Here is a 23,618-nt window from a genome sequence, read left to right on the forward strand (position 1 = left end):
TTGCGGATGTAGAAATTTACCAAATGTTCATACGTTTGCTAAAAAATTACTGTACAGCGCGTAATAGTAATATTTTGTCAATGCCACCTAATGACAAAATCCGTAATCACTTAGTTGCCAATATTATTAATAGATAATTGATCGTTTAAATTTACTTTGACGATGTCTGAGAAATATATATGTATATACACGTAGCTGTAGTTGCGTTAGAAATATGTTAAATTGTATTTACATGTGCAAAAGGAGAAAAAACCTAGTTAAAGATTTAACTCTGTTTTGTTAATTTTTAATTTCACAATTAGATGAATCTTTCGTGTAAAGTACGATGCGTTGTTCTCAATTACTTTGCTTAAATCGTTCGTTGGAACACCGATAACCACATTTGCAGATAAATTAAAATATAAGTTTGTCAAACATCGAAGCTTCGTGGTAGCTTCGGCATAGTAGGTAAGCTTGTGTCGGTTAAAAGAGAAAAAAAGACGCGTATTATGCAAGGTTTCTATTTCTTGGAAAGTTTAAATTGCAAATTCTATGATTCACTATGCACGAGTAGGCTGATACTCGTAAGCTAGCTATATTTAAACATTTTTTATTTATAGCCAGGCGTAGAACGTTGGAAAAAAGTCACATTGTATATCGCGTACATCTCAAGTTGGAATTTACATTTGCACTTTATTATTTTCGTAAGATACGAACGCGCGAAGTTGCATTTTCCAAAGTTGGTCACGTTTTTTTTTTTTTTTCTTTTTTTAAACGAGTAAACACGATAAATCTTTGAAGAATTAACTGTGTGTTTGTAAAAATGACGTTTCTACGTCTATGCGTTGATAAATGAAAATAAAATTTCGATCTAAGATACGGTAACATGTTTTTCCTCTAAAATCTGTCGAAGAAGATATTTCGAAGAAATAAATGTCTTTTTATCGCATCGCTCGTTCTACGTTTTATCGCCTTATACTTACGTAATATTCTGCAATTTGTTAGACTAACATTTTACAATATTTTTTTGCGTATTAATATTAGAAAAAAAGTATGTCGTATCTTGCGTCGTTATGGATCATTTAACACGATTATGCAATATCTTCCGAATGCCTGATTGACGATAAGCGAATGTAAATAGCCTCGTTCAGCTTCTTTCCTGCTGTATCGAAGACACTGGTACATATCGTAGGTTCCTTGAAACCGATAAGATTGCCAACTCAGCTTTACGATTCTTTATCTTATCCAGTAAGCTGATACACTTATTTTAATATCTAACTTAATTAGCGTACACAATGTGTATACAGGGTGATTGGTAACTGGTGGTACAAGCGGAAAGGGGGTGATTCTACGCGAAAAAAGGAGTCGAAAATATAGAATAACAATTTTTCGTTCGAGGCTTTGTTTTCGAGAAAATCGACTTTGAATTTGCGCTCGGTACGCCTGCACTTTATCGCGTCTCGTTATAACGCATCTCACTGTAGATCGTTGTCTCGATGGAAAAATTTAAAAAATTAAAAAAAAATGTTTATTCTATATTTTCGACTTCTTTTTTCGCGTAGAATCACCCCCTTTTCCGCTTGTACCGCCACTTACCAACCACCCTGTATATGTACATGCTTAACCTTTTGCACTGGAGGTCTTTTTCGGTGGAGCGTAGCAGCTACTCCGGATGATTTTATATAGAAGTTAACTCGCAAAAAAAATTATATTCCAATAATTTGTCTATATTTACACGTTTGGAAATATGATTTTGTAATATTAATTTCCTTATTTTTTTTTATGATAATTTATAAACCATTCACCAAGATGCGTTCTTCAATATAATTAATTTCATTTTTCAACAGTTGAAAATCAAGTTCATCTTCGTTTCAGCTAATTTCACTTGCGAAGGCCAGTTTTTAAGGGTTTCTAAACTATAATACCTTTGCCATGATCGTCGAATCCAAACTAAATTTGGAGACGTTGTCAGAACCATAGCTTCGAAGGCATATGGGATTAAATATTTGATCTCTATTTTAAAGTCTAACGCTTTACGCTTGCTAACAAAGAACGAAAACAACTAAGGAACCAATTTATCTACCAATATTGCACCCATCAATCGCAGATGTCGAAATCTAACGTAAACGGGGACTGTCGCTTCTCGCTCGCCACTGGAGTTGCAACTCGGAACGCCGTGGTGGCTGACAGTCGCCTCTCGAGTGCAAAGGGTTAATTAAGTTCAAATATATTACGCTAATGGTACTTTTACTAAGCCGATAGTACTATTACGTTAATAGTACCTTTTTCACGCGATTGCCAAACGAAAAATTCTGTATCGCGAGAGTGAAACGTAGAATCTATTTGGCTTGGCAACTAAGTGATTGCGGATTTTGTCAGTACCATCTAATGACAAAATCCGCAACCATTTAATTGCCAAGCCAATGTTTGACGAACGTTTCGTTGGAAAGCAACAAGAGCGCAACGCGGAGATACTTTTTCGTAGCCATCGTAAATGGACCTAAGGCGTATCGGAAATACGCTCTCTCGGCGTCGCGTAAAAACAGGAATTCAATTCCGTTGCCGGCTAACACGAACTCCAGTTAAAAATAAGCTTTCCAGCTAAAGCAAACCCGCGGAATGTTAATTCCCTGCTTTCGATCGGATCCTGCAATTAGCTCTAGCAGACCGGTGATTCCGTAAAACAGCAGAGTTCTGCATGCGTTTCATCACAAGCGTATTCTTACTTTAAATGCGGCTCGAAGCTCGCGAGTATTAGATCGATTTGAAAGTTCTGTCTGTTTGGTAGTTTCGGTTTTCAAGGAAAGCAAATCGACTGTACTTTTATTCGTCGACTCTACGATACAGTGTGCGTACGTGTCAGAAGTGCAGGGACAACGGGCCTTTCTTTTCGTATTTTGGCAAGATTCCCAATACTTTGGTCCAAACTATTCGTTTTAGCTGTACTTAAATAATAGAACCTAGAAGTAGTTGTCGCGATACGTTCTGATTATGTTTGCCCAAGGTTTGTGACAGTGGGCTTGGGGTCCAGGTGACACGACTGGTCGCCGAACGTAGCCACGGTCACAGGATGAACGTTTTACTTAACAGTAGTAGTACCAATATCGAGGGATACACGCTGTATTAACAAACGAGCCCCGGGGAAGGAGCTGTGACGACTCTACGCGGGTCTGCCTAGTAACGGCGCCTGGAATTTTGTCGATAACCCCTATCGATAAGCAATTGACAAGTGTGATCGTGTCAGTCTTTTATTCTTATGATCACCTTGGAGAGTTTACACACAACGTTTGGTCAATCAATCAGAAAGATACCGTGCGTCACAGCTAACGTCATTTTGAGTTTCAAAACATATTCAATTGTACAAAGAGTTATCCCGTTGACCGTGGATTCGTTTGAACCTAAGAACATCGTCTTTACTTTAAGGGTGTCTAATAATCACGTTAAATCGTTAAACCATGTTAAATCAACGCTTGTACATATAATTGAAAATATAAACGTCATTGAACGACAACGATGGCTTGTCCTAATGAAGATACGCAACGCACCCCTAGAACTAATGCCAACCAATCAAAGATATTTTTACCTTGCCGATTTATTTATTTTCCATTCTGTAAGAGTCTCTTAGTTTTTGTCGTTAGAACATTTCTATCGATCTCTCCGTTTTTTTTTTTTAAAAAAAAAGAAATCGATTTGTCGAGTGAAATTTTTGCCAAGTAATTTCTAGATTTTTTGCTAAATTGCCAAGTATTTCCATTTATATTTTGCTACTTCGTCGCGTATGTCATCGAGTCACAGATATTTGGAAATTTATTTCTTCCGTTTAGTTCTTCAAGTAATTCTTCAATTTTTAGACGTTAGACGTTAGATTTCTATCGTTTTCCGCGTATCTCGTCCATAGAAAGAAAATCGCGGAAATTACGAGAAGGTACACGATTTAATCAAATATCTCGATTTGCTGGAGAATTTGTAACGCGATGCAACAGCAACATGGTGTTTCTAATATTACATGCGTTGTCCGTGTTTTATGAACTTCCCTTCCGCGTTAAAAATAAACGTTTATTTTTTTTTTTTCAAAGGGTTCAGGAATATTTTCACCGCTATTTCCACAATTTATAACATCCCCCTTAGCCTATTCATGACAAGACACCTACCCCATTCGTCTAACCTTTTACTTCGAAGCTCGTCGAACTATTTGTTCCAACGAATCACTTCGAATTTCCAAATTGATGCAATAACTTGCTTTAAAAAAAAATTGTATTTATATGTAATAAAAAGATCCGTCTCTTAGCTATCTTTTGAGTAATTTTTTAACAATTGTTACTCGTCTAAAGTAACAAAATAGCATCGTTATTTATTATATTCGTTCGGTAGTAAAATACAGAATAAAATTTATAAACAGAACTTTCCAATTAATCTAATATGCATATACAGGGTGGTTGATGGTACAAGCGGAAAGGGGATGATTCTACGCGAAAAAAGAAGTCGAAAATATACAATAAACAATTTTTTTTTAATTTTTTTTTCATTTTTCCACAGAGACAACGATCTACAGTGAGATGCGTTATAACGAGACGCGATAAAGTGCACGCGTACCCACCGAAAATTCAAAGTCGATTTTCTCGAAAACAAAGCCTCGAACGACAAATTTTTATTCCGTATTTTCGACTTCTTTTTTCGCGTAGAATCACCCCCTTTCCGCTTGTACCACCAATTACCAACCACCCTGTATATAAAACTAAATAAACACTAAAAAAATTATTAAGCAAAGAAGGATGAAGTAACAAATTCGAACAACTAAAATTTCAAGAAGAAAAGTATCCGGCAAAACGTTTAACGTTTTTCTTTTATTGTTTTTTCTTTTTTTTTTTTTTTTTGTATTCGCCGATCTTTACGCTCGTAGCCGCGGCGAAAAGAGTTTTGTTCACCCGATAGGAATACGCTTCGTGTCGGTTCCGGACTCGACGAAGATCCGCGCGAGCGAACGAGCGAGCGAGCGAACGATTTCGAGCGGAAACGCGGCTCGGACTTTCCACAAGATTTTCACTCGAGTGCGGCGTATCGATTGAAATAGTTGCAGGAAGCATGTTGCGTGTGCTTACCCTCAAAGACGGTAGAGGAATGCCGGTAAGCTAATTCCATCGACATGAATTCAAGCAGCATGCCACGTATTGGATTTTGCGTAACCGGTCGTTTACATGTTGCCGACACATTAACACGCTCCAGATAATTTTTTGATAATTGTTCAACCGGCTCGAGGGGTTCTTTGATACCGCGGATTCTTTCCTCGATCGTCTTCTTTTCCTCGATTTTATATTTACGCGCTGTCTATATATAACGATCGTTACGTATAAATATTTCGTTGATCATCATCGTCATCGTCATCGTCGTCGTCGTCGCCGTCGTCGTTGTTGTCGTCGTCGTCGTTGATCGTTGTCGTCGCATTACATCCTTCTTAAGGTACGTACAGTGTGCTGCGTGTAATTACGGACGAGGAAAAACACATTTTCCGCCTCGTTTCTTCGATATTTCCGGAGAAATCACCGATCGTGCCAACGTGGATACGTTGAACGAAATTATTTTTGCAAAGGGTAGATTTAATTGCTGCCCCTCGTAATTGAGACGGAAGATAAAAGGACGATTTTTCAGCGAGACGATGCTTCGATTCGTACAGCCGCCAGAACGAAAAATATTGATTCGAAGATTTCGGAATAGAATTACTATCACGACCAGTATCGTGCCCTCGTGTCCGGAGCCGATCGAGAGAACCGGCGGCCGATTCTAGCGAGGAAAATTTACGATCGAGAGAAACCATCTATAGGAAATATCGTTGGACTTGAAAGAAAAGAATAAAATCCGCGTGAGGCGAATATTAGAAAGGGAACTTTGGATAAGTTGGTGGTCAGCGTACACACAGATTGATAAAAGTGAAAGAAGAAGGAAAAATCTATCAAATATCAGACGGAAACGTAATAAAATTAACACCGAGTTTATGTGTTTTTTACAGCCAAAGATAAAAATTCAGAAGAAAATTTTCATTCGTTGTACCTTCAGTTTTGTTTTTTCCTTATAGCGCTGAAATTATACGGACGATTTTGTTAATTTTCGTTTTAACGTTACGAACAAAATTTCAACATGGGCTTCAGTTCTTAATTATTTCCCAATTAATTAAGTAAGACACTCTCTGAGACTCGAAAAATCGTATTCTTCGCGCACATCTCAGCTTCTCTGTCCAGAGAACAAGTGATTTCTTGACTATCGGTAAAAGAAAACAATTATTTGTTTGATATTTAACCCTGGCGTCCTCGTCGTTTCTTCCTCGCGTTTGTATCTCCTCGGGTAATCTCCTTCTTTCGAACTAGTCTACTATTTTACTCACAGAAACCATGGAATACGCAAAGAACACAAGAATTCAATTGGATGGTAAAGTTTCGGATGATAAAATATCTCATCGTTTATTCGTCCAACTTTGTATAAATTCTTATATTATCCGATTAATCAATTTCTTATTTTGAATTAAATTTCGAATTAAATTTTGAAACTAGTCGTATTCGACCGGGCCTGGTAAAGTTAACGTTGATAATATTATCGAAACGTAACATCTACCATATTTCGGGTGATATAGAAGCGAGGAGGACAATAGGGTCAGCCGAAAATACGAAAATACCGGTATTTTATCGACACAAAATTGAGCGTACACGTTCGTATCTGGGGATGATACTACGCGAATAAATACGCATCGATATTTTGTTGCGCAGCATTTGACTTTAACGACAGTCTGTAATCGGCGTGGGACTCGATCAGTTTCCAAATAAAGAAAGACGATTTTGTCAGATTCTGCGGAGAACGGTCGGTAAATAGAAACAGAAGGAAGAGAAACAAACCTTTCGACGCAAGAATTAATCACTGCCACGCATATAAGGTATCAAAGAATATTCAAAGAAATTGAAAGAAAATCGATCTACGAGTACCTCAACGCGTTCTCGTTGGAAAATGAGAAATCTGATTTTTGAGCATTTGCCAAATCTCCGTCGATAACTGAGAAGCTAGCAGATTCGCAGATTTTTCGATTCGTCTGTATACGAAATCGTAACGGAAACTGTATCGATTTGCAATCATCGCTTCCGATATCAATTCGCTACGATCAATTTCCGATATTAATTTTCTTCGGTGAAATCGTTTCTCGTCTCGAATTCATTCCAATCGTGAAATATAAAACGAAACATCTCAAGTGATACCGATTTCTGCGTTTCTCTTATTTGCAGCTCGTATATTTGCATCAATTCAATCTTGGAAATATCCCAATTACGAATTATACGTATTATATATATTGTGCGTTAGTTCCAGCACGTTGCATTTTAATATAATAATAATCAATGTCTATAAATGATTAAATCGAACATAGTACGCGCCTGGAAAATTCAAACATTGAAATTCAGCTCGTTCCGACCACCGCGATACATTCCAGCGGAAATAAGCATTTTAATGGAATCAGTGGCGCGGAAATTCTGCACCTGCTCTATCAGCGTTTATTACGCGAAGAAATTTCGCGTTACGTGATTTTTTTACACTTCCATTGCAAACGATGATTTTGAATACGATTTGTCGATGCGAACGCGATTAAATTAAATTTATGTCTCGATGAAAACGTGCGTGATGAGAGATATTTATTACTCTGGTCTTTTTTTAGTTCCCTTTTTTCCTTTCTTCTTTTTTTTTTTTCTTTCATTTTATTACAATAAACTAAAACTATTTCCTTAACCATATATATAGTCGCGATACTAATACGTTTAATTTTAACATCTTCTCACAGGAAGTTGTATAATTTAATCCGTAAATTAAATGATTATATCACACTAATAAATCTCCGTTAAACAAGCTTTCGGTATCGATTTATTTTTCTTTGGTTTCGCTCTAGTTCTACGATATGCGTACGAAATTTGCTGTTCTAACAGAAAGTAAACTCAAAATATATACGTTAACACCTCTGATGTTATCTAAGATGCGCGCACGAATTTGTTAGAAAATCTAATTTCTAAGTAACAAAACAGACGTATAGTAATCGAACGTGCTAATATGAAACTCGATATCAGACGTCGTGGATTTACCAGCGGTTTGAAAAAATATTCCATCGACGTTTTACTGCTTCCCCGTCTATTCCCTGTAACGCGATATCTTGTTTCCCCGTACGAGCAGAAATTTCAGTTTAGAATTTTCGAAGTGTCCAATGTGCTTCGTTATTCGCAATTCAGCGTATATACGCATCTCGTACGGAATTTCCGTAAATTGAAAAATTCACCGAATATCGTTGCACGATTTCTTTCATTCACTCTGATTAAAATCTCTGCAAACAGTCGACTCAACGTTGGAAATTCAAAGCGCGCTTCGCTGGTCCAACGAAATATCGAAGCAATTGCGCATGCGACGTTGCAACCAAATACGCAAAATGGTGGCCACAAGAAAGTTTAAACTTGCGTTTATACGGGTTGTCAGGCGTAACTGGGACAAGCAACAACTTGGAAACAGTGAGAGATAAAAACGAATTTCGTTAGAGAAAATTACTCGCCTCAGTGGCTGATAACTTTGTTTTGGAAAGTGGCCAAACGAACATTTTTATCGGTCGAACGTAGACAGTCGTACGCCACTTGCTCTTCAACGAAAAATATTCACGCCGGTGCTCGTGACAAATTCTTTAATTCTACGATAACTTTTCTTTTCTTTTTTTCTTCCTTCTCGAATAATGCACAAACAAACTGGGTTTTTAATTCGACGAATCGTGAACAGACGAATAATGTTTGTTTGTTTTACGAAAATTTGCACTTGGGGGCGCCAACTTCACACACATGCGCGCGCGTGCGCGTGCGATTATATCCGTAAAGAAACGCACAGCGTTTCATACGACAAGGAGCGATTGTGCTCGTAAACCGGATGCTATGAATGGAAAAATAAATATCCTCTACGGCTTACGCTACGATATATTAAGATATCTTCTTGCCCAGCGTATTTTCCTTCGCGTGCTTTGATACGTCTCGTTGAAAGAGGTCGAGCGTGTCCGCCATAGTCGAAGCATCGCGGTTACCTCCATCAACGTTTGCAAATCGGTCCAGGTAAACGACTCGGATACGAACGACCTACCAAGGTCGCGCGGCCAGGAATTCCTTTCGTTCTTAGTTGCCTCACCTGGTTGTCGCTAGAGAGAGAAAGAGAGAATAGGAGCGAGTAAGAGAAGAGAGGACGGAGAGAGGTCGTGATGAAGCTGGTTTAGTGGTCTAAAGTGTGCTCGATTCTCTCTGGTCCCTCTACGGTCCTCCAGTGACTCATCTGCTTTTTCGTGTCAACATTTATTGCATGCTTGTTACGCGCCTACCGACCTGCATCTCGCTTTAATTAACTGCTTTCAGATTCGTTTCACGATTCATGGCACGTTTTCTCATCGATAGGATAATTATTTTTTTTTCTTCTTTTTCTGTTTTTTCTTTTTTTCTATTCATTTTTTTTTTTTTGTTACATAATTGTAGTTAGATGTTTGTCAAAATTAGCCTGTTAGGGATTGAAGCAGTGAAATAACGCGTAAAACAAGAGCTCTATCGTGGCATATTGATTTTTAGAAATCAATTTAGTCGCGTCGTAATATTCCATTATACGTGCAGCCGGTTATGAAATTTTGTATTTATATATACATTTACTTATTTATTTATTTATCGTTCCAATAGAACAAAACGAATCATATATAATTCAATAAAAAAGTAATATAAAATTAAAGCTGTTCCGCATCTAGTATTTCCTTATAAAGCGAAAGAAACTTTTCGAACATCCTAATATGTTTTTTATTTATTATAATCTTTGCCTCAGGATGACTCGCGACGGTTTCCGGCTTACCTCGTATTTGCTACTTATCAGTAATTTACGTACCGATATTCCACGGTGTAGAAACGAATTCTTCGCGATTTTTGCGTAAGGATGGGAAGAACTTGTTCTAATATATACGAAATGTTACATACGCCTGTAGAACTTTGCGTGCAAATAGCATGCAAGACAATGAGATCTGTGGAACGCCGTGGTGTGCAAATATCAAATACGACTGGCTGCAGATTCGCATGGCCGATGGAAATATCCGCGGAGAGAAAAACCTATTTTCCTTAACAACCGCTCGCGGTTCTTACGAGTGGAGAGCAAGCTGAAAAAGCTTGTCTGGTTGCTCGCGGCCAGCCTCGTTGAATGAAACACCTTTCTGCGGTTGAATCTCGTTCTACCGTTCGTGTGGCCCATTACAACCGGAATGGAAGCTGGCGATGACGCGATTTAATTGCGATTTATTTCCATGGAAACGATCCATTTTTCTAACGTTATTTATTTATTTATTATTTCTTTCTTTTCTTCTTTCGTTTTTAGATGTGTCGATATCTTGAAAATTTGATATCCATGTCTCTTCAAAATGTATTAGAACGATAGAATATATCGAAAAAGTTTGATTGTAAAAATCCTAAGACACGAAAGGTTTATGGCTTAAAATTCTCGATGTTGTGGTATGTATATTTTACGAAACGCAGGTCAAATTACACTGCCGTATCCTAAGATTCGCCTGACAAAGTGTAACGGTAGAACGTTCCAAGAGTGTTTACATTTGTAAAGGCCGGAAACCAGGTTACTGAAGTTACAAAAAAAAATATATATTTCTATAACGTGCTATAAACGACACATCGAAGAGGATAGTATGTTTTTCTTTATCCAGTGCGGGTAATAGCGTACTAGTTATGGGATAATTAAGCATCAGGTAGTAGTTGCCCTTACCGACTGAAACGCACGACAAGACACTTAATAAGTTGAGAGATAATTTATCACACAAACATAAATCATGTAGCCGAACATGGGGTTAATGCTGGATCAACTTGGCATACTCTGTTATGTTCACAATTATACGTTATGTCGTATTATATTATATCTAATATACAGGGTCCTACCTAACTTCGCTTACCCTCAATCAGTTATCTGTCTTTGACAAGTGTACGCGTTGTCGCTTATTTACTGCCACACATTCTAGGTACACGCTTTTCAAAATTTTCAAAGAGGTCGCAACAGCTGAATGCTTAATTACTCTGCAACGGTACTGTTTCAAGGTTTTCTCTCGTAGTAAAGAGAGAAAATGCGTGGTTGACTGTATGATAGAAATATATTTCAGTAAGCTTAAATACAAGTACAATGTGCATGCTAAGTCCGCAATTACGAAAACTAGCCTCTCTATAACCCTCTGTATTATCTGTGCAAGGTTATGGCATGTTCCTAGAAAGGCTATGGGGTCGAGAAGCCCTTCAAATTGATTGCCCTAAACAATACTCAGTGACTTCGAGGATTAAGAAAACCAAACAGAAAACAAAGATGTGGAGTTTCCTTTGAAGCGGCGCATTTATCCAATTTTGCCATTACCTCAAGAGGTCTTTAGAGATTAAAACGACAATAAAATTTTTTAAACGGCTACCTGCAATCTTTTATTACCTGTTATTGTAGTATATTCGGATGTTTTCGGAGAGATTCGGGTCTTTTACGTTGTTCCTTTTCCATTACACCGCAGGGACGTTTTCCATAGTGCTGACCACGCTGATACATGGCATTACCAGACCATCACTCGAGGTTGTAGTCTCCTAACGTGTTCAGAACAGTCAGAACAGTCAGAACAGTCAGAACAGTTCTGAGTGAAGTTTCTTTTAGACGCTCCGTTTTTATCGCTTCGTCGAACTTTAAAATTTATATGTGAATAGTGGGTGCTGCGAGAGACACGAGTTTCCAGTGTTTTTTGAAAACGTACGAAGTGTGCGATGAGAAACGAAGGTTCGCGAAGAAGCTTTATCCGCGGTCGTACGGAAAGATTCGTAAATACATTTACTCCCGCGTACGAACACGAGTGGACCAGTACACGAAGTTCATCGGCTGAGAGCAGCAGGAGAACCCGTTCCTTCAGTTTATCCCTACCGTTGTGTTGGCACAGCGAGGACGTAAGTGAGGTCAGTTCCGGAGGTGGGCCACGTTTATCAATTTCCCTGTGCCGGTAGCCAGCCTCGTCGCTCTTCGTAAGTTTCCAATTACGTAGAGCGACGACGCGGCTTTTCGAGACGAAACGCGATTTCTGCATCGTCGCTGCACGATTGCACGTCAATTGCCTCATTGCGTCTAATCTGTTTCGCGATAGAATTTATCTTCCTTGCTTCGTGTTTCTCGTACAACTTTTATTTTAACACTTTAACGTTAAAACTACCGCGTCAGTCGAAATGCGGTAATTGTACAAGTGAAAACATTCCATGTTTTCTGTATACTTTTTCATAAGAAATCGCGTCGTATCCGCTTGTACGTGCCATTTGCCCGCATCCTGTTTACGCGAAATAAACCCTCGACGGTTCACAATGCCTCGGATAATCGAGATTTTGTACGTACGTACGCATCGAAGCAAACACTTGCGAGATTACAGTTTCGAACTTTCCCCCGTTGGAAGCCCGCCTTGAGAAGCTACGAAACAGCCAATCGACGATAGATTTTCGTAAAGAGATGGCGTGTCGCTATGGCGATGGCCACAAAAAAGTGTAGACGAAGGTGCACGGCTCGAATTACAAATTCGCGTTTCAGCGTGCAACAGATCGTTCGACGAGGCCAGGCACGCGAGATAAGTTTGTCCAACGCGAAGGGGTCGCGTTCGTTGAACGTCCTGCTCGTTGACGACGAAACTCGAGACTGGAGTAAACACAGAGAACGACGACATTCGACAGACGCGGCTCAGTTTCGGTAGCGAAATAACGCGTTTAACACGCTACATACACGTGCTATTGTCGTGTGTCTCGCGCGGCTAGAAAATCCGTATGTACGCGAACAGTCGCGTCGTTTTAGTTGCTGCGCGCGTCCAACTAAAATTAGAAAACGTAATCGCGCTTGTCAGCCGTGTTTTAACGGGTGGGAGACGCCACAAAAAGAGAAACGCGCGCTATGGAAACGCCACGGTATTTAGTCGGCGATAAGAAGTTTTAATCCATTCATATCGCAACCTGGTTCAACGAAATCTGCTCTCTTTAATCTGCTTAAACGCTTAACTCGTCGAGGATGAATCGTCGTTAAACGAAATGCCATACGTTTCTCCGCTTGTTCCCAATCTTTTGTTTTTTATTTCCTCCCCTTCGCTTCTTAACGTTACTTCAACCCCGTTTTATATCGTTACATACGTACAATGTCGGATATCATTGAATAAACGATGGTTTAAATAGTCGCTTAGAGAGAAAGAGAGAATGAGACGTTTGCTGTTTAACACTAACCTTACCAGGTCCGGTGAAACGACCGGTTTCAAGATTTCGTCGTAAGAATTTACATAGAGTTAGACGAAGAAAAGAAATAACGATGAACGTGTACGGTTTTTAATTAAATTTTGTAACCGGTCGTTCGACCGGACCTGATGAAGCCGGTGTAAAGAATTCAAACAGAAAACGAAAGTAAATTACTTGTTACTCGGACAAGTCTAAACACGCTGTGTTGAAATAACGAAATTAATCTAATTAATTAATCAAAATTAATTATTTACAAATATAACGTTCCCATCAAAGGAGATTGCCGTGAATTACAATTTGTAATTTCTAATGACGTTTCGTATCCACGACGAAGCGAGTAGGTTGAAGAGAAGTAACTATGCTAATTTCACGGACAAAGTGACACAGACGAGACGAGACCAGAAACTATCTATATATAATCATTCGTCGTCCTATTAAATCCGAACGAGGAATAAGGTTTCGTTCGTAAATAGAACAGAAACAACGATCAAGTTATTTTTGGCATCGTTCAAACGACTTTCGTCCAAAGGTAGAAAATTTACCCATACCAGCAAACGTGTACTTTTAATTTGTCCAAATATCTGCAAATTGGCGGCCTTTTTCTTACATACTCCGCCATTCTATACAATCCACCACTTAACGTACGCACACGTATCTCGATAAAAGTTTGCCATAACAAACGTTCAAATAGCTTCGCGAGTCACTGTGCGTTTAATATTTAATTTCGTACGATGTTTCATACGCGCGTAGGGATACGGAAGCTGGCGGTAGAGTCATCGAGTTTCTGTCATTCTGTCTTCTGTTTTATTCAATTTGTTCAGCGACTCTGGCTCGCTTGCTGTACGCCTCGTATGAACAATAGGAACGTTCATCGATCCGAACGTTTCCATTCCAACTTTCCAATTATACCTCGAGTGACGTCTTCGTTCGGCAAACAGCCGCTCTCCAAGATAACGCGCGACCAAAGGAAAGTCCGTCGATTTAATTCTCAGCGTATCGACAAGTCTGTTAAGTCTCGGCTGAACAAATTCCATTATTATCGACCGAGTTTTGCTACCGGCCAGGTGCTAATGTTACAAATTTCCTGCCGCTATCCGAGCCGGCTCTCTTTTCGCTTTCCAATCTTTACGCCAGGCATCTCGGACTTTGGCAGACTTTGGTAAAACGTAGTCACCGAGATACCCTACAACTATGTTTCGTAACCGTCCATTGATAGACTTGTTGACAATAGCAATGAATGGAGATGATTTTTCTGATAGACGCTAATTGTAAATAAAATGTCCCAGGTTACTTTCAATTTTTTTTTATATTTAAATCGAACATTTGTTAACCGTCAGTTGTTAAAAAATAAAGTTTGCATATTCTCTCTTAAAATGTGCAATGTGATAAATTCGATAGAAACAGAAAACAACGAAGAAATTTGAAGAAATTCGGTGTAAGATTGCTCGATTTTATTATTATTATCAATAATGACAATAATAGTGCGCAGATTATTCGCGACTATTTCTTTACATTCAGTGGCTTATTAAATTCCCTTCGATATTTTAATCTCTTTACGGAGGCTGATAATATTCTGTTGGAATGATCGATACGAGGATATCCTTGTGATTATCTTCGACATTGTGTTCCTTTTCTTTATTCGTTGCACACAGAACGCTCTATGATCATGTCGCTGATCGATAGTTCCACGTTGCAGATGTCGCGTTTAACAGCACCACCATTTTCTAATATCTACATATATATTTATGTCGGTTCAGTATGTCCTGATTTTCTCCACGGTTATTACGGTTTCACTCAACTTGCGATTCAACTCTTCGTTTCTCTTCGAATCGTAGAAGTCAGAGATCGATTTACGAACCGACGTTGCATCACGTAAATTTACGTCCCACGTTCGCTAGCATATCGCCTCGATACGTTTCAAGACGTCGAACCACCGATGTTGCGTACGGAAAGCTAATTCGGTTCTTTCGTCGCAATTTTTGCTATTGTTGGATCAGTCAGTGCGTTTCCAAAGATATTCTCGCGGCGATGTGCGCCAATGTAAGCACGAAAATCTATCTGTCGGAAGTTTTTTCGATCTTGTAAAACGGTAATGAAGCGATACTAACGCAACAAAATTCTCGTTTCTTCTCAACCAGTTAACCGCGTTCCACGTATACACGCGTCAATCGGAATGAATATTTCGGTGCGCTTGATGCGTAACATCGGCCGCTCGGAGAGATCGTTCAGATTTTTGAAGAATTTAACGAAACGATAAATTTTGCTCGGTACCTCTCCATCGGGGAAATTGTTTTCAAACGCATCACGCTGAAAAATGTTATCAGAAGTTTCTTTAAATACTCTCGAGAATTTTTAATAAAATATTGTACTCGTCGTACGCCGCTCGGAAAGTTCGTTCGAATTTTTAACTCTTTGGTCGGTGTAAAGAATCACATTGAAAAGTTTCTCGCCGACAAACCCCAGAGGTTGCGGAAGAATGGAATATTCCAGTCGCGTGAAAGATCGAAAAACCCTTTGAATCTATTCGATGGCTGCAAAAATACACGACGACTCGAGCTATTTGCTCGTCGATAGGACCCCCAGAGTGTCGATCACAAAGCTCGTAAGAGGCTTTGAAAACTAAATTCCGCGGTTAACTGGCGAGACATCTACGTCTGTACGTCGTCTTTATACGAATCGTACGCGGCATGTTTCTGTCCATGCCACGGCTTTCCACCAACAAGGCGCTGCAAGACGCGTACGTTCATCGTACGTCGCGCACCTAATTTCTCTGGCGCGTGCAATCGTTTCGCGTACAGCCGTTGATAGCGCGTTTGCAACGCTAAGTGCACGTACGAGGGACCGCGTGCGCGGCGATAATTAAACGTTGCACGTGTTCCCTCGTAACGCTGAATTGAATAACCGGCGACACGAGGTACGACGATAAATATCAGATAGCTTTGGATAAAGTCGACGCACAATGGCGAGAAGGAACGCGCGTATTTCACGAGTAACGAGCAAACCTCCCCTCTCCTACCCTGCCCTTGTGTTTTTTCCCTACCTTTCGAGCCGTACCAGTCGATCGCACCAGCGACAAGATACACCGGCCACCACGTATCGTCGAGCACGTTACGCTGACACGACACTTTGCTCGGCGATTGTTCCTCGCGGAATTCGCGTTTTCCCTGTTTCTCATCGGCGACGAGTCCTCTTGATCCCCGTCGCCTAGACTAGATGTGCCAACCGATGTCGACGCCGACACGACGTCAGCAAGGAAGGTTCCATCTTGCCCCTTCTATTCAGCAGGATCGACGATATTCGCGTACAGTTGCAGCGACGCATACATGGACGCATTTATATATACAATAACGTTGATTTTTAGGGTAAATCGGACGATCGATTCTGGAAAATTGAGTTTTCTTTGGGAATAATTAAATTAAATATATATAACTATAAATAATAAATTAAATTCTTGGGGTAAATCGGACGATCGATTCTGGAAAATCGAATTTATTTTGGGAATAATTAAATTAAGTATATATAAATATAAATAATAAATTAAATTCTTGGGGTAAATCAGGCGATCGATTCTGGAAAATCGAGTTTACTTTGGGAATAATTAAATTAAATATACAGGGTGGTTGGTAGCTGGTGGTACAAGCGGAAAGGGGGTGATTCTACGCGAAAAAAGAAGTCGAAAATATAGAATAAAAATTATTTTTTCTTTTTTAAATTTTTCCATCGAGACTACGATCTACAGTGAGATCCGTTATAACGAGACGCGATAAAGTGCACGCGTACCGACCGAAAATTCAAAGTCGATTTTCTCGAGAACAAAGCCTCAGCCGAAAAATTTCTATTCTATATTTTCGACTTCTTTTTTCGCGTAGAATCACCCCCTTTCCGCTTTTACCACCAGTTGTTACCAACCACCCTGTACATAGTAATTTAAATTCTTAGGGTAAATCAGACGATCAATTATGGAAAATTCAGTTTATTTTGGGAATAATCAAATTAAATATATATAAATATAAATAATAAATTAAATTCTTGGAGTAAATCAGACGATCGATTCTGGAAAATCGAGTTTACTTTGGGAATAATTAAATTAAATACAATAACAGTTAATAACAACAAATCTATTACAAATTTTACCCGGGGAATCGAGAATCGATCTTGCAAGTCTTAAATTACCGTTCTTCTCTCGTGATCTAATCCATTCAGCAAAATGACACTGTAATGAAACAAGGCAAAAGTAAAAATATCGGTTGGCGGGTAATTTGAATTCTATAGAATTCACATATATATATAGACGATGTTAGCTAGCGATTTTCTTTTTAAACATCGCATTTTTCTTCTTTACTTTCCTTAGTTTTCACGTTTGTCTTACGTCGTTCCCAACAAGCGATCAATTTTCTCGGAAGACTTTGCAGACAAACTCGGCAAAGAACGTTTTCCGTCAACCTCCTATTTTTTTGAACGTCGAACCGGCACAGATGGTCCGCGATTGTTACAGTTGCTCCAGACGTAGTTTCAGAGCGTTCGTCGCGAGATTTCGTGATCGATCGATGACAATAATCTTGACGATGAGCGACGACGATAACGTCGAGTCGCGCATGGCTTCCATCTCTGACCTTAACACGAACCCTATCAAGCCCGGTCGAACGACCGGTTTCAAAGTTTAATTAAAATCGTACAATTTTATATTTTAACTTTATGTAACAATCTTTATGTACAATCTTATATTACCTGATTATCCGGTTTGTCAATTTCCATTGATAGAGAAATTTACATAAAGTCGGACGAACGAGAGGAATAACGACGAATGTACAATTTTGAATTCAATTTTGGAACTGGTCGTTTGACCGGACCTGCAAGCGTAACTCTGGCTGGCAAGCACTTTCGAAACGTTACAGAAACACGAAAATGTCCCAATTTCGTACTATTTCATCACGAAGACTCGAGAAAGTTGTACAAAGCGGCGGAAAATATTTCGAACATTGATTTACGATATGATCGATCGTGTACGGATAGAAGAAGATTGGACACAAAAAAGACTAGAATTTTAGCATATACCCGAGATTAACTTTACGTTAACCTTAACAAATAGAATGTAAACCTGGAAGGGTCTGTAGTAGTACATTTTGGTCAAGGTTGAATTGGCCGCAAAGTTGCTTCTAGAATCCCTATCGATCGTTTTAAAGCACAGGTTGCAGATATTTCATCGGGAAGCGACGTAACATCGAACGAAAAAGACGCGTTCAAAGTGTTTAGAAATTTGCAAATTACGGGAGAACGTAATTTAAAAACAGCTTCTCCCAAAATACGTTAAACGTTCTTCAGACTTTTCTAATCCGTGGATTCCAGTCGATTTACTATTTTTCTATCATCAACTGTACGTTCAAACGATGTATTGCTTTTAACCGGTTACCTGCTTTCATCGCGAAGAAATGGCGATATTTCGTGCTACGACGAGCCCTGTCGGTAACAAAATTGAGAAATAAAACGATCGTTTCGTTACAATTTAATTCTATGTTATAAGAGCCACGCATACTCTGTGTTCAACCAGTATACTCGTCGTCGTTTACTTTTTGTCACGCGTTTCAAGTACAAGCTTTTCAAAGTTTTCAAAGAGGTCGCAACAGTTAATTGCTTAAATAGCTCAGTATGGTAAAACCGAGAATAAAAGGTTTTGCATTACAACGTCGTTATTGTATCTCTTCCGCTAACTATATCCAAGTTGCTCGTAAATACACGTACAATCTTCTCACGTTTCGTACTAAAAGTTTCGAGGAATGGTTGATTTCATATTTTACATTTGTCAGACAGTTGACCCTCGAAGCCCCGAACACTCCTCTTATCGAACACATCTTCTTATCGTCACGCGGTAATTAAGAAATTTTACGACTATACTGGCGAGTTAATTTATCGTTTAACGTGGTGCCATCGGTCGGTTAACGATCGACGCGTCGTTCACGGCTTTTGTCGCACCACCAACCAATTAAAATAGGTAATTGAAGGCTTAAACGCGGCTTTCTTGCGTTAATTAATGTCAGCCAGGAAGTCGTTGAATTAATTAATATCATTGTTTCCCCTCTGGAACGCGTCACTATTTCGGTTATAACGGGCAAGTCGATGTAACGTGGAGCAACTCGAACAACAGATATTCGTCTCGTCTCGAACGCGTTATTTGTATCGAAAGTAAACGATTTACTGTCCGCTAAGATCGTTCATCGCAAGAAAATGACAGGAATGCAGAGATAAGTGTACTTGGAATTTTACATTGCCTTTAATTGAGAAAAAAAATAGGTTGATATTAGAAATTTAGAAATTATAAATGAAACATTTCCAAGGCGCGATTCACAAAGTTTAGCAATTCTAAGTAACTTGTAGCTTCTCGCTTTCTGATTGCTCACTCATCGTGTCATTTTGTGAAGTCAGGTTAAATACCGAAATTGGATCAATTTTGAAACGTTTACACGTAGAACGTTTCACATGCAAAATTGCAAAACGTTTCCTACGATTGGATGGAATATAGGGTGAATAATAAAAGAAGGTCGTATAAACGATGTTTCAATTCCTCCCCATTTTTTTTCTCTCTTTTTTAATAATAATAATAGGCGCGTAAAATTGATCCACACGCTGTAAAATATATCTTCGTCAGAATATTCCGCAATTTGCAATTTCCGATGCCAACAACCGTCCATCGAATTTTATTCGCTGTTTACCATCCGATGAATTCCCAAGCGAAACAATTTGATTCTTCGGCCAGAGCAGATTAATCGAAACTAACCGAATTGAATTATAATTCAATTTTCGATAGGAAGAATAATTGACAGATGGAGAACTGTCAATCGTACGAGTACAACTATTAAATTTTGACGCGATTCTTCTATGTTCTCAAATAAATCAAAGTCCCTTCCTCCGTCGTAGTTATAACGCGGCATGAAACGTTCTAATCCAAGTTAAACACCTCGCTGCAATTTCTATTTAAAAAAAAATCACATCTCACGATGTCACTGGTTAAACAGAGAGATAGACAAGCTCGTATACAGAAACGAGATTTCAATTTCAGATACTCCACCGAGCGAAGCGTTCACCTCTGAGATTCATCGCGTTCCCATACATTCACATATAAAATCGAGGGTTTAATTGCCGTCTTCTTCTCTTCTTTTTTTCTTTCTTTCTTTTCTCGTATTTTTTTTTTTTTTTTTTTTTTCATTCGAAGCTTCTCTCGTACGCCGGTATCATCGGGATCGATAAGGATTGCACGAGCGCGCGCCTCTACCGTAGCGATGGAATCGAGTTCAATATGTATACACTAGAACGCCTCTTATTTATTCTTGATGAAAATTCTTTCCAAGGTTTTGGGTTTCAGGGTCAATTAATGAGAGAACGAGCTGTGAAAAAATACCAGCTCGATTGGATAAGGGAAAAAGTCCACTAACGAACACAATTCTTTTGTACAACGAACAATGTTCTTTAAACAGGATGATTCCTCAGGGATGGGAATCAAAATTACGCGTTATTTTTAGCCTCTATGGATCAAGAAAGAAGAATTTTATTAGGAAGCGCTTCAATTTTCAAGATTAGAAAAGTAATTTTATCGTTTGTTGCAGGCTTTCTGCCCCATTTCTTTCATTCTTTTTCCGTGCGTCGAAAAAAAAGTAACGGAATATAAAAGATGCTCTCTGTTTAAATCTTCGATCTTTTTCATATAATTCGACATGTTTTTCGATATAGTCGATAACTTGGAACATGATCCAGTTTTTTGTGCATTTACGCAAGTAGAGTTTAGCGTTTGGGGCTCCAGGGCCGTGCTTTCCTCTTACTCGTACTTTGCACAGATTCTTCTTTTACCAACCGGAACCATCCTAGGAAGGTGATTGCTAGCGAAAGAAACGTGAAATAAAATTTTCATCGAGAGTATACAAGAGCCAGTCTAATATAAAGCCGTGTATATGCTTCTTTCAGCGTCGAATTAGGATCGCATGCAGAAATGTTGCTTGTCCAATCGTAAGATCGCAGCAATTCGAGCACGTACCTTTAGATAACACCTCGACTCGAATATGGCGGACGAAGTAAAATTCGCGAAATTGGAACGAAAAAGTATTTTATCATCGCTCGTATTAAATGCACGCGCAAAGGTAGATGCCGAAAAATTGTCATTTTTCCACCTGCTTAAGAACGAAAAATTGTTGCCGGACGTCTAGCAACGTCTCTCGACGAACGAAGAACATTTTTTTTATTAGCATTTATCTGAAATTCTATAGCACGTGGCTGTCTGTCTGTCTGTTCGGTAACCTTGTCGCGTTTTTCGTTATCTGAGATACCGATCGTGGCCTGAAATCCGATGACTTTTATCGACGACGTGTCGAAAGTTTGAAGAATAATAATATCATCGGATGGTAAGTTCGACAACCACGCCATAGCACTTTTCAAATCCGTGAATATAAGAAATACGCACGCAGGAGGAGCTCTCGTCCGCTATACTTTCGAAAACGTGGTTTGTGATGATCGATTCAGCCGTAGAAATCGATGCGTTCTCGGCGAGTTTTGTCCGAAGCGATGCGCGGAGTGCGGTTACCGCTTAAGCGTGATCGTTTCGACGACAAGGAAGAACGTGGATTCGAAAGAGACGCGAAACCGCGCGAGAAAGCGTCCAGGCAGATCTCGCAGGCAAATTACAGGCGAGAAAAGCGAACGATAAGCGTGAAAAAAGTTTCGCCATCGACGACGATCGCCACGATCGGACGATAAAGTAGGTGCAATCTGTTTTAACCGTTTGAGTCCCAGGGGTCTTTGAAAAAACAGGGTTGAAAAATCGCAGCACGATAGCGCTTGCCTTAATCCATTGCAAAGAGAAACAACCGGCGCAATAGCGCTCGCTATGTTTGTTATTTTATAAAATACATCTATATTATTATATATGCGTACTATTAGTTTATAAATATTTCAAGTTTTCACTAAAAATTATCGAAAAGATAACAATGAAATACAAAATACCGGCAGTCGTTCGTGTAGCGTTCAAATGTACTGCGACTTTTCGACACAAAATCTAAACACCGCGATCGCGCTGCTTGGCACTCGAACAAACGGTTAAACAACGCGATGAAAATCTGTAATTACCACCGGATCGGGACCAGTGTCGGATTCGAGTTTAGAGTCGCGTTCTTTGAATCCTGCAGCATCGACAGGCAAAAAAATGAAAAACGAAGTAGGATTCGTATCGAATTCACCGACCTTCGTTCGCCAAAGCTAAATTGCTAGTACGCGTACACGTACGTATTTGAGTTTTCCGTGTTGGAAGAGTGGCGAGCGCCGCTGTATTCGCAACTTGCTTCGTTGCATCGCCGACTATCTTTCTCTGCCCTTTCCACGGTTCTGCTTGTTCGCGTTCGGGTTTATTGAAAATGGTGAAAGCGCGGCGCGAAACGTAAAAATCGCTCGATAAGAAGCGCGTGGAACGAAGATAGGCGAATCTTCTGCTCGACGGAGCGTGAGCCGATAAAATGTATCGTTGCCTGGCTCCGCGCGCACGGCAATTCCTTTTTCTCGTCGTCGTTGCTTTTGCTCCTGGCGGCGCGTCGGCCTTTCGCGGCGTCCTCGATGCTGCGTACTCGACCTCGGCAATATCCTCGCCAGCTGCTTACAAGCACCGCCAGAGGATCCCCGTGCAATTTCCTGATCGAACCGGCGGAACTGTTTGTTGCCTGCCGGGCGAATTTTTATTCCCATCCTCCGTGTTACTGTACGTGAAATCAGACTCGCGCACGTAGCTCCGTGTGTATTTTGCAAGTTACTTGGCGCTGTGGGCTGCGCAGTCTCAGTCGGCGACGGTGTTCGCATGGAATTTCTGATCGCTCGAGTCCACTCCGTCTTTGTACGTATCGTACAAGGAGGCGGAAAAGGCGGCCGAAATAATTCAGAGTTTTGATAAAAACGTTTGATACATGAAAAATACATCTGGCTACGTTTGTATCAGAGCACGAGATGTACAGATGAAAAACGTCGGTATAATACGCAACAGCTACCTTTCCCATGGAATCTCGTGCTGAACCGGATTGTAAATATTGAATTTCGCTGTTCTTCGTATTGCAGAGGAAATTCATATTTTATGATATACGTTTCAACGTACACGATAAATATTCTTTCTCTTTACTATCCTTTCTATCTTTATGATTTCTTTGCTTCGTTTGCCTTTACCGTTGGCGTAGTCTTCACTTTTCCCTCCTTATATCTGTATATAATATGTGTATATATATAAACATATGGTGCAACAAGTATTAGCGGTTTAGTCGTATACGTGTATACAGAATTACACGCAGAAGCGGCCACGGCGTGATTCCTTGTGGGAAAGTA

General features: G+C 39.6%; 1 protein-coding gene across 12 annotated transcripts in view; it reads left to right on the plus strand.

Moving 5' to 3' along the window:
* Positions 1–23,618, plus strand: part of Asap (ArfGAP domain of ASAP) — a 55,778-nt gene that overhangs the window by 9,714 nt on the left and 22,446 nt on the right. Inside the window, exon 2 of one of the 12 annotated variants that reach the window (XM_033337661.2) lies at positions 5,051–5,103. The exons of 4 other annotated variants lie outside the window; for them this stretch is intronic. In XM_033337661.2, the coding sequence (XP_033193552.2) occupies positions 5,051–5,103 (53 nt within the window). Of the gene's footprint in view, positions 1–5,050; positions 5,104–11,625; positions 11,976–21,974; positions 22,018–23,618 lie in introns of those variants that run through there. 7 more of the 12 variants (XM_033337660.2, XM_033337671.2, XM_033337665.2 and 4 more) reach the window with 7 other exon arrangements.

The sequence above is a fragment of the Bombus vancouverensis genome, chromosome 5 (assembly GCF_051014615.1).
Source record: "Bombus vancouverensis nearcticus chromosome 5, iyBomVanc1_principal, whole genome shotgun sequence".
Taxonomy (NCBI): domain Eukaryota; kingdom Metazoa; phylum Arthropoda; class Insecta; order Hymenoptera; family Apidae; genus Bombus; species Bombus vancouverensis.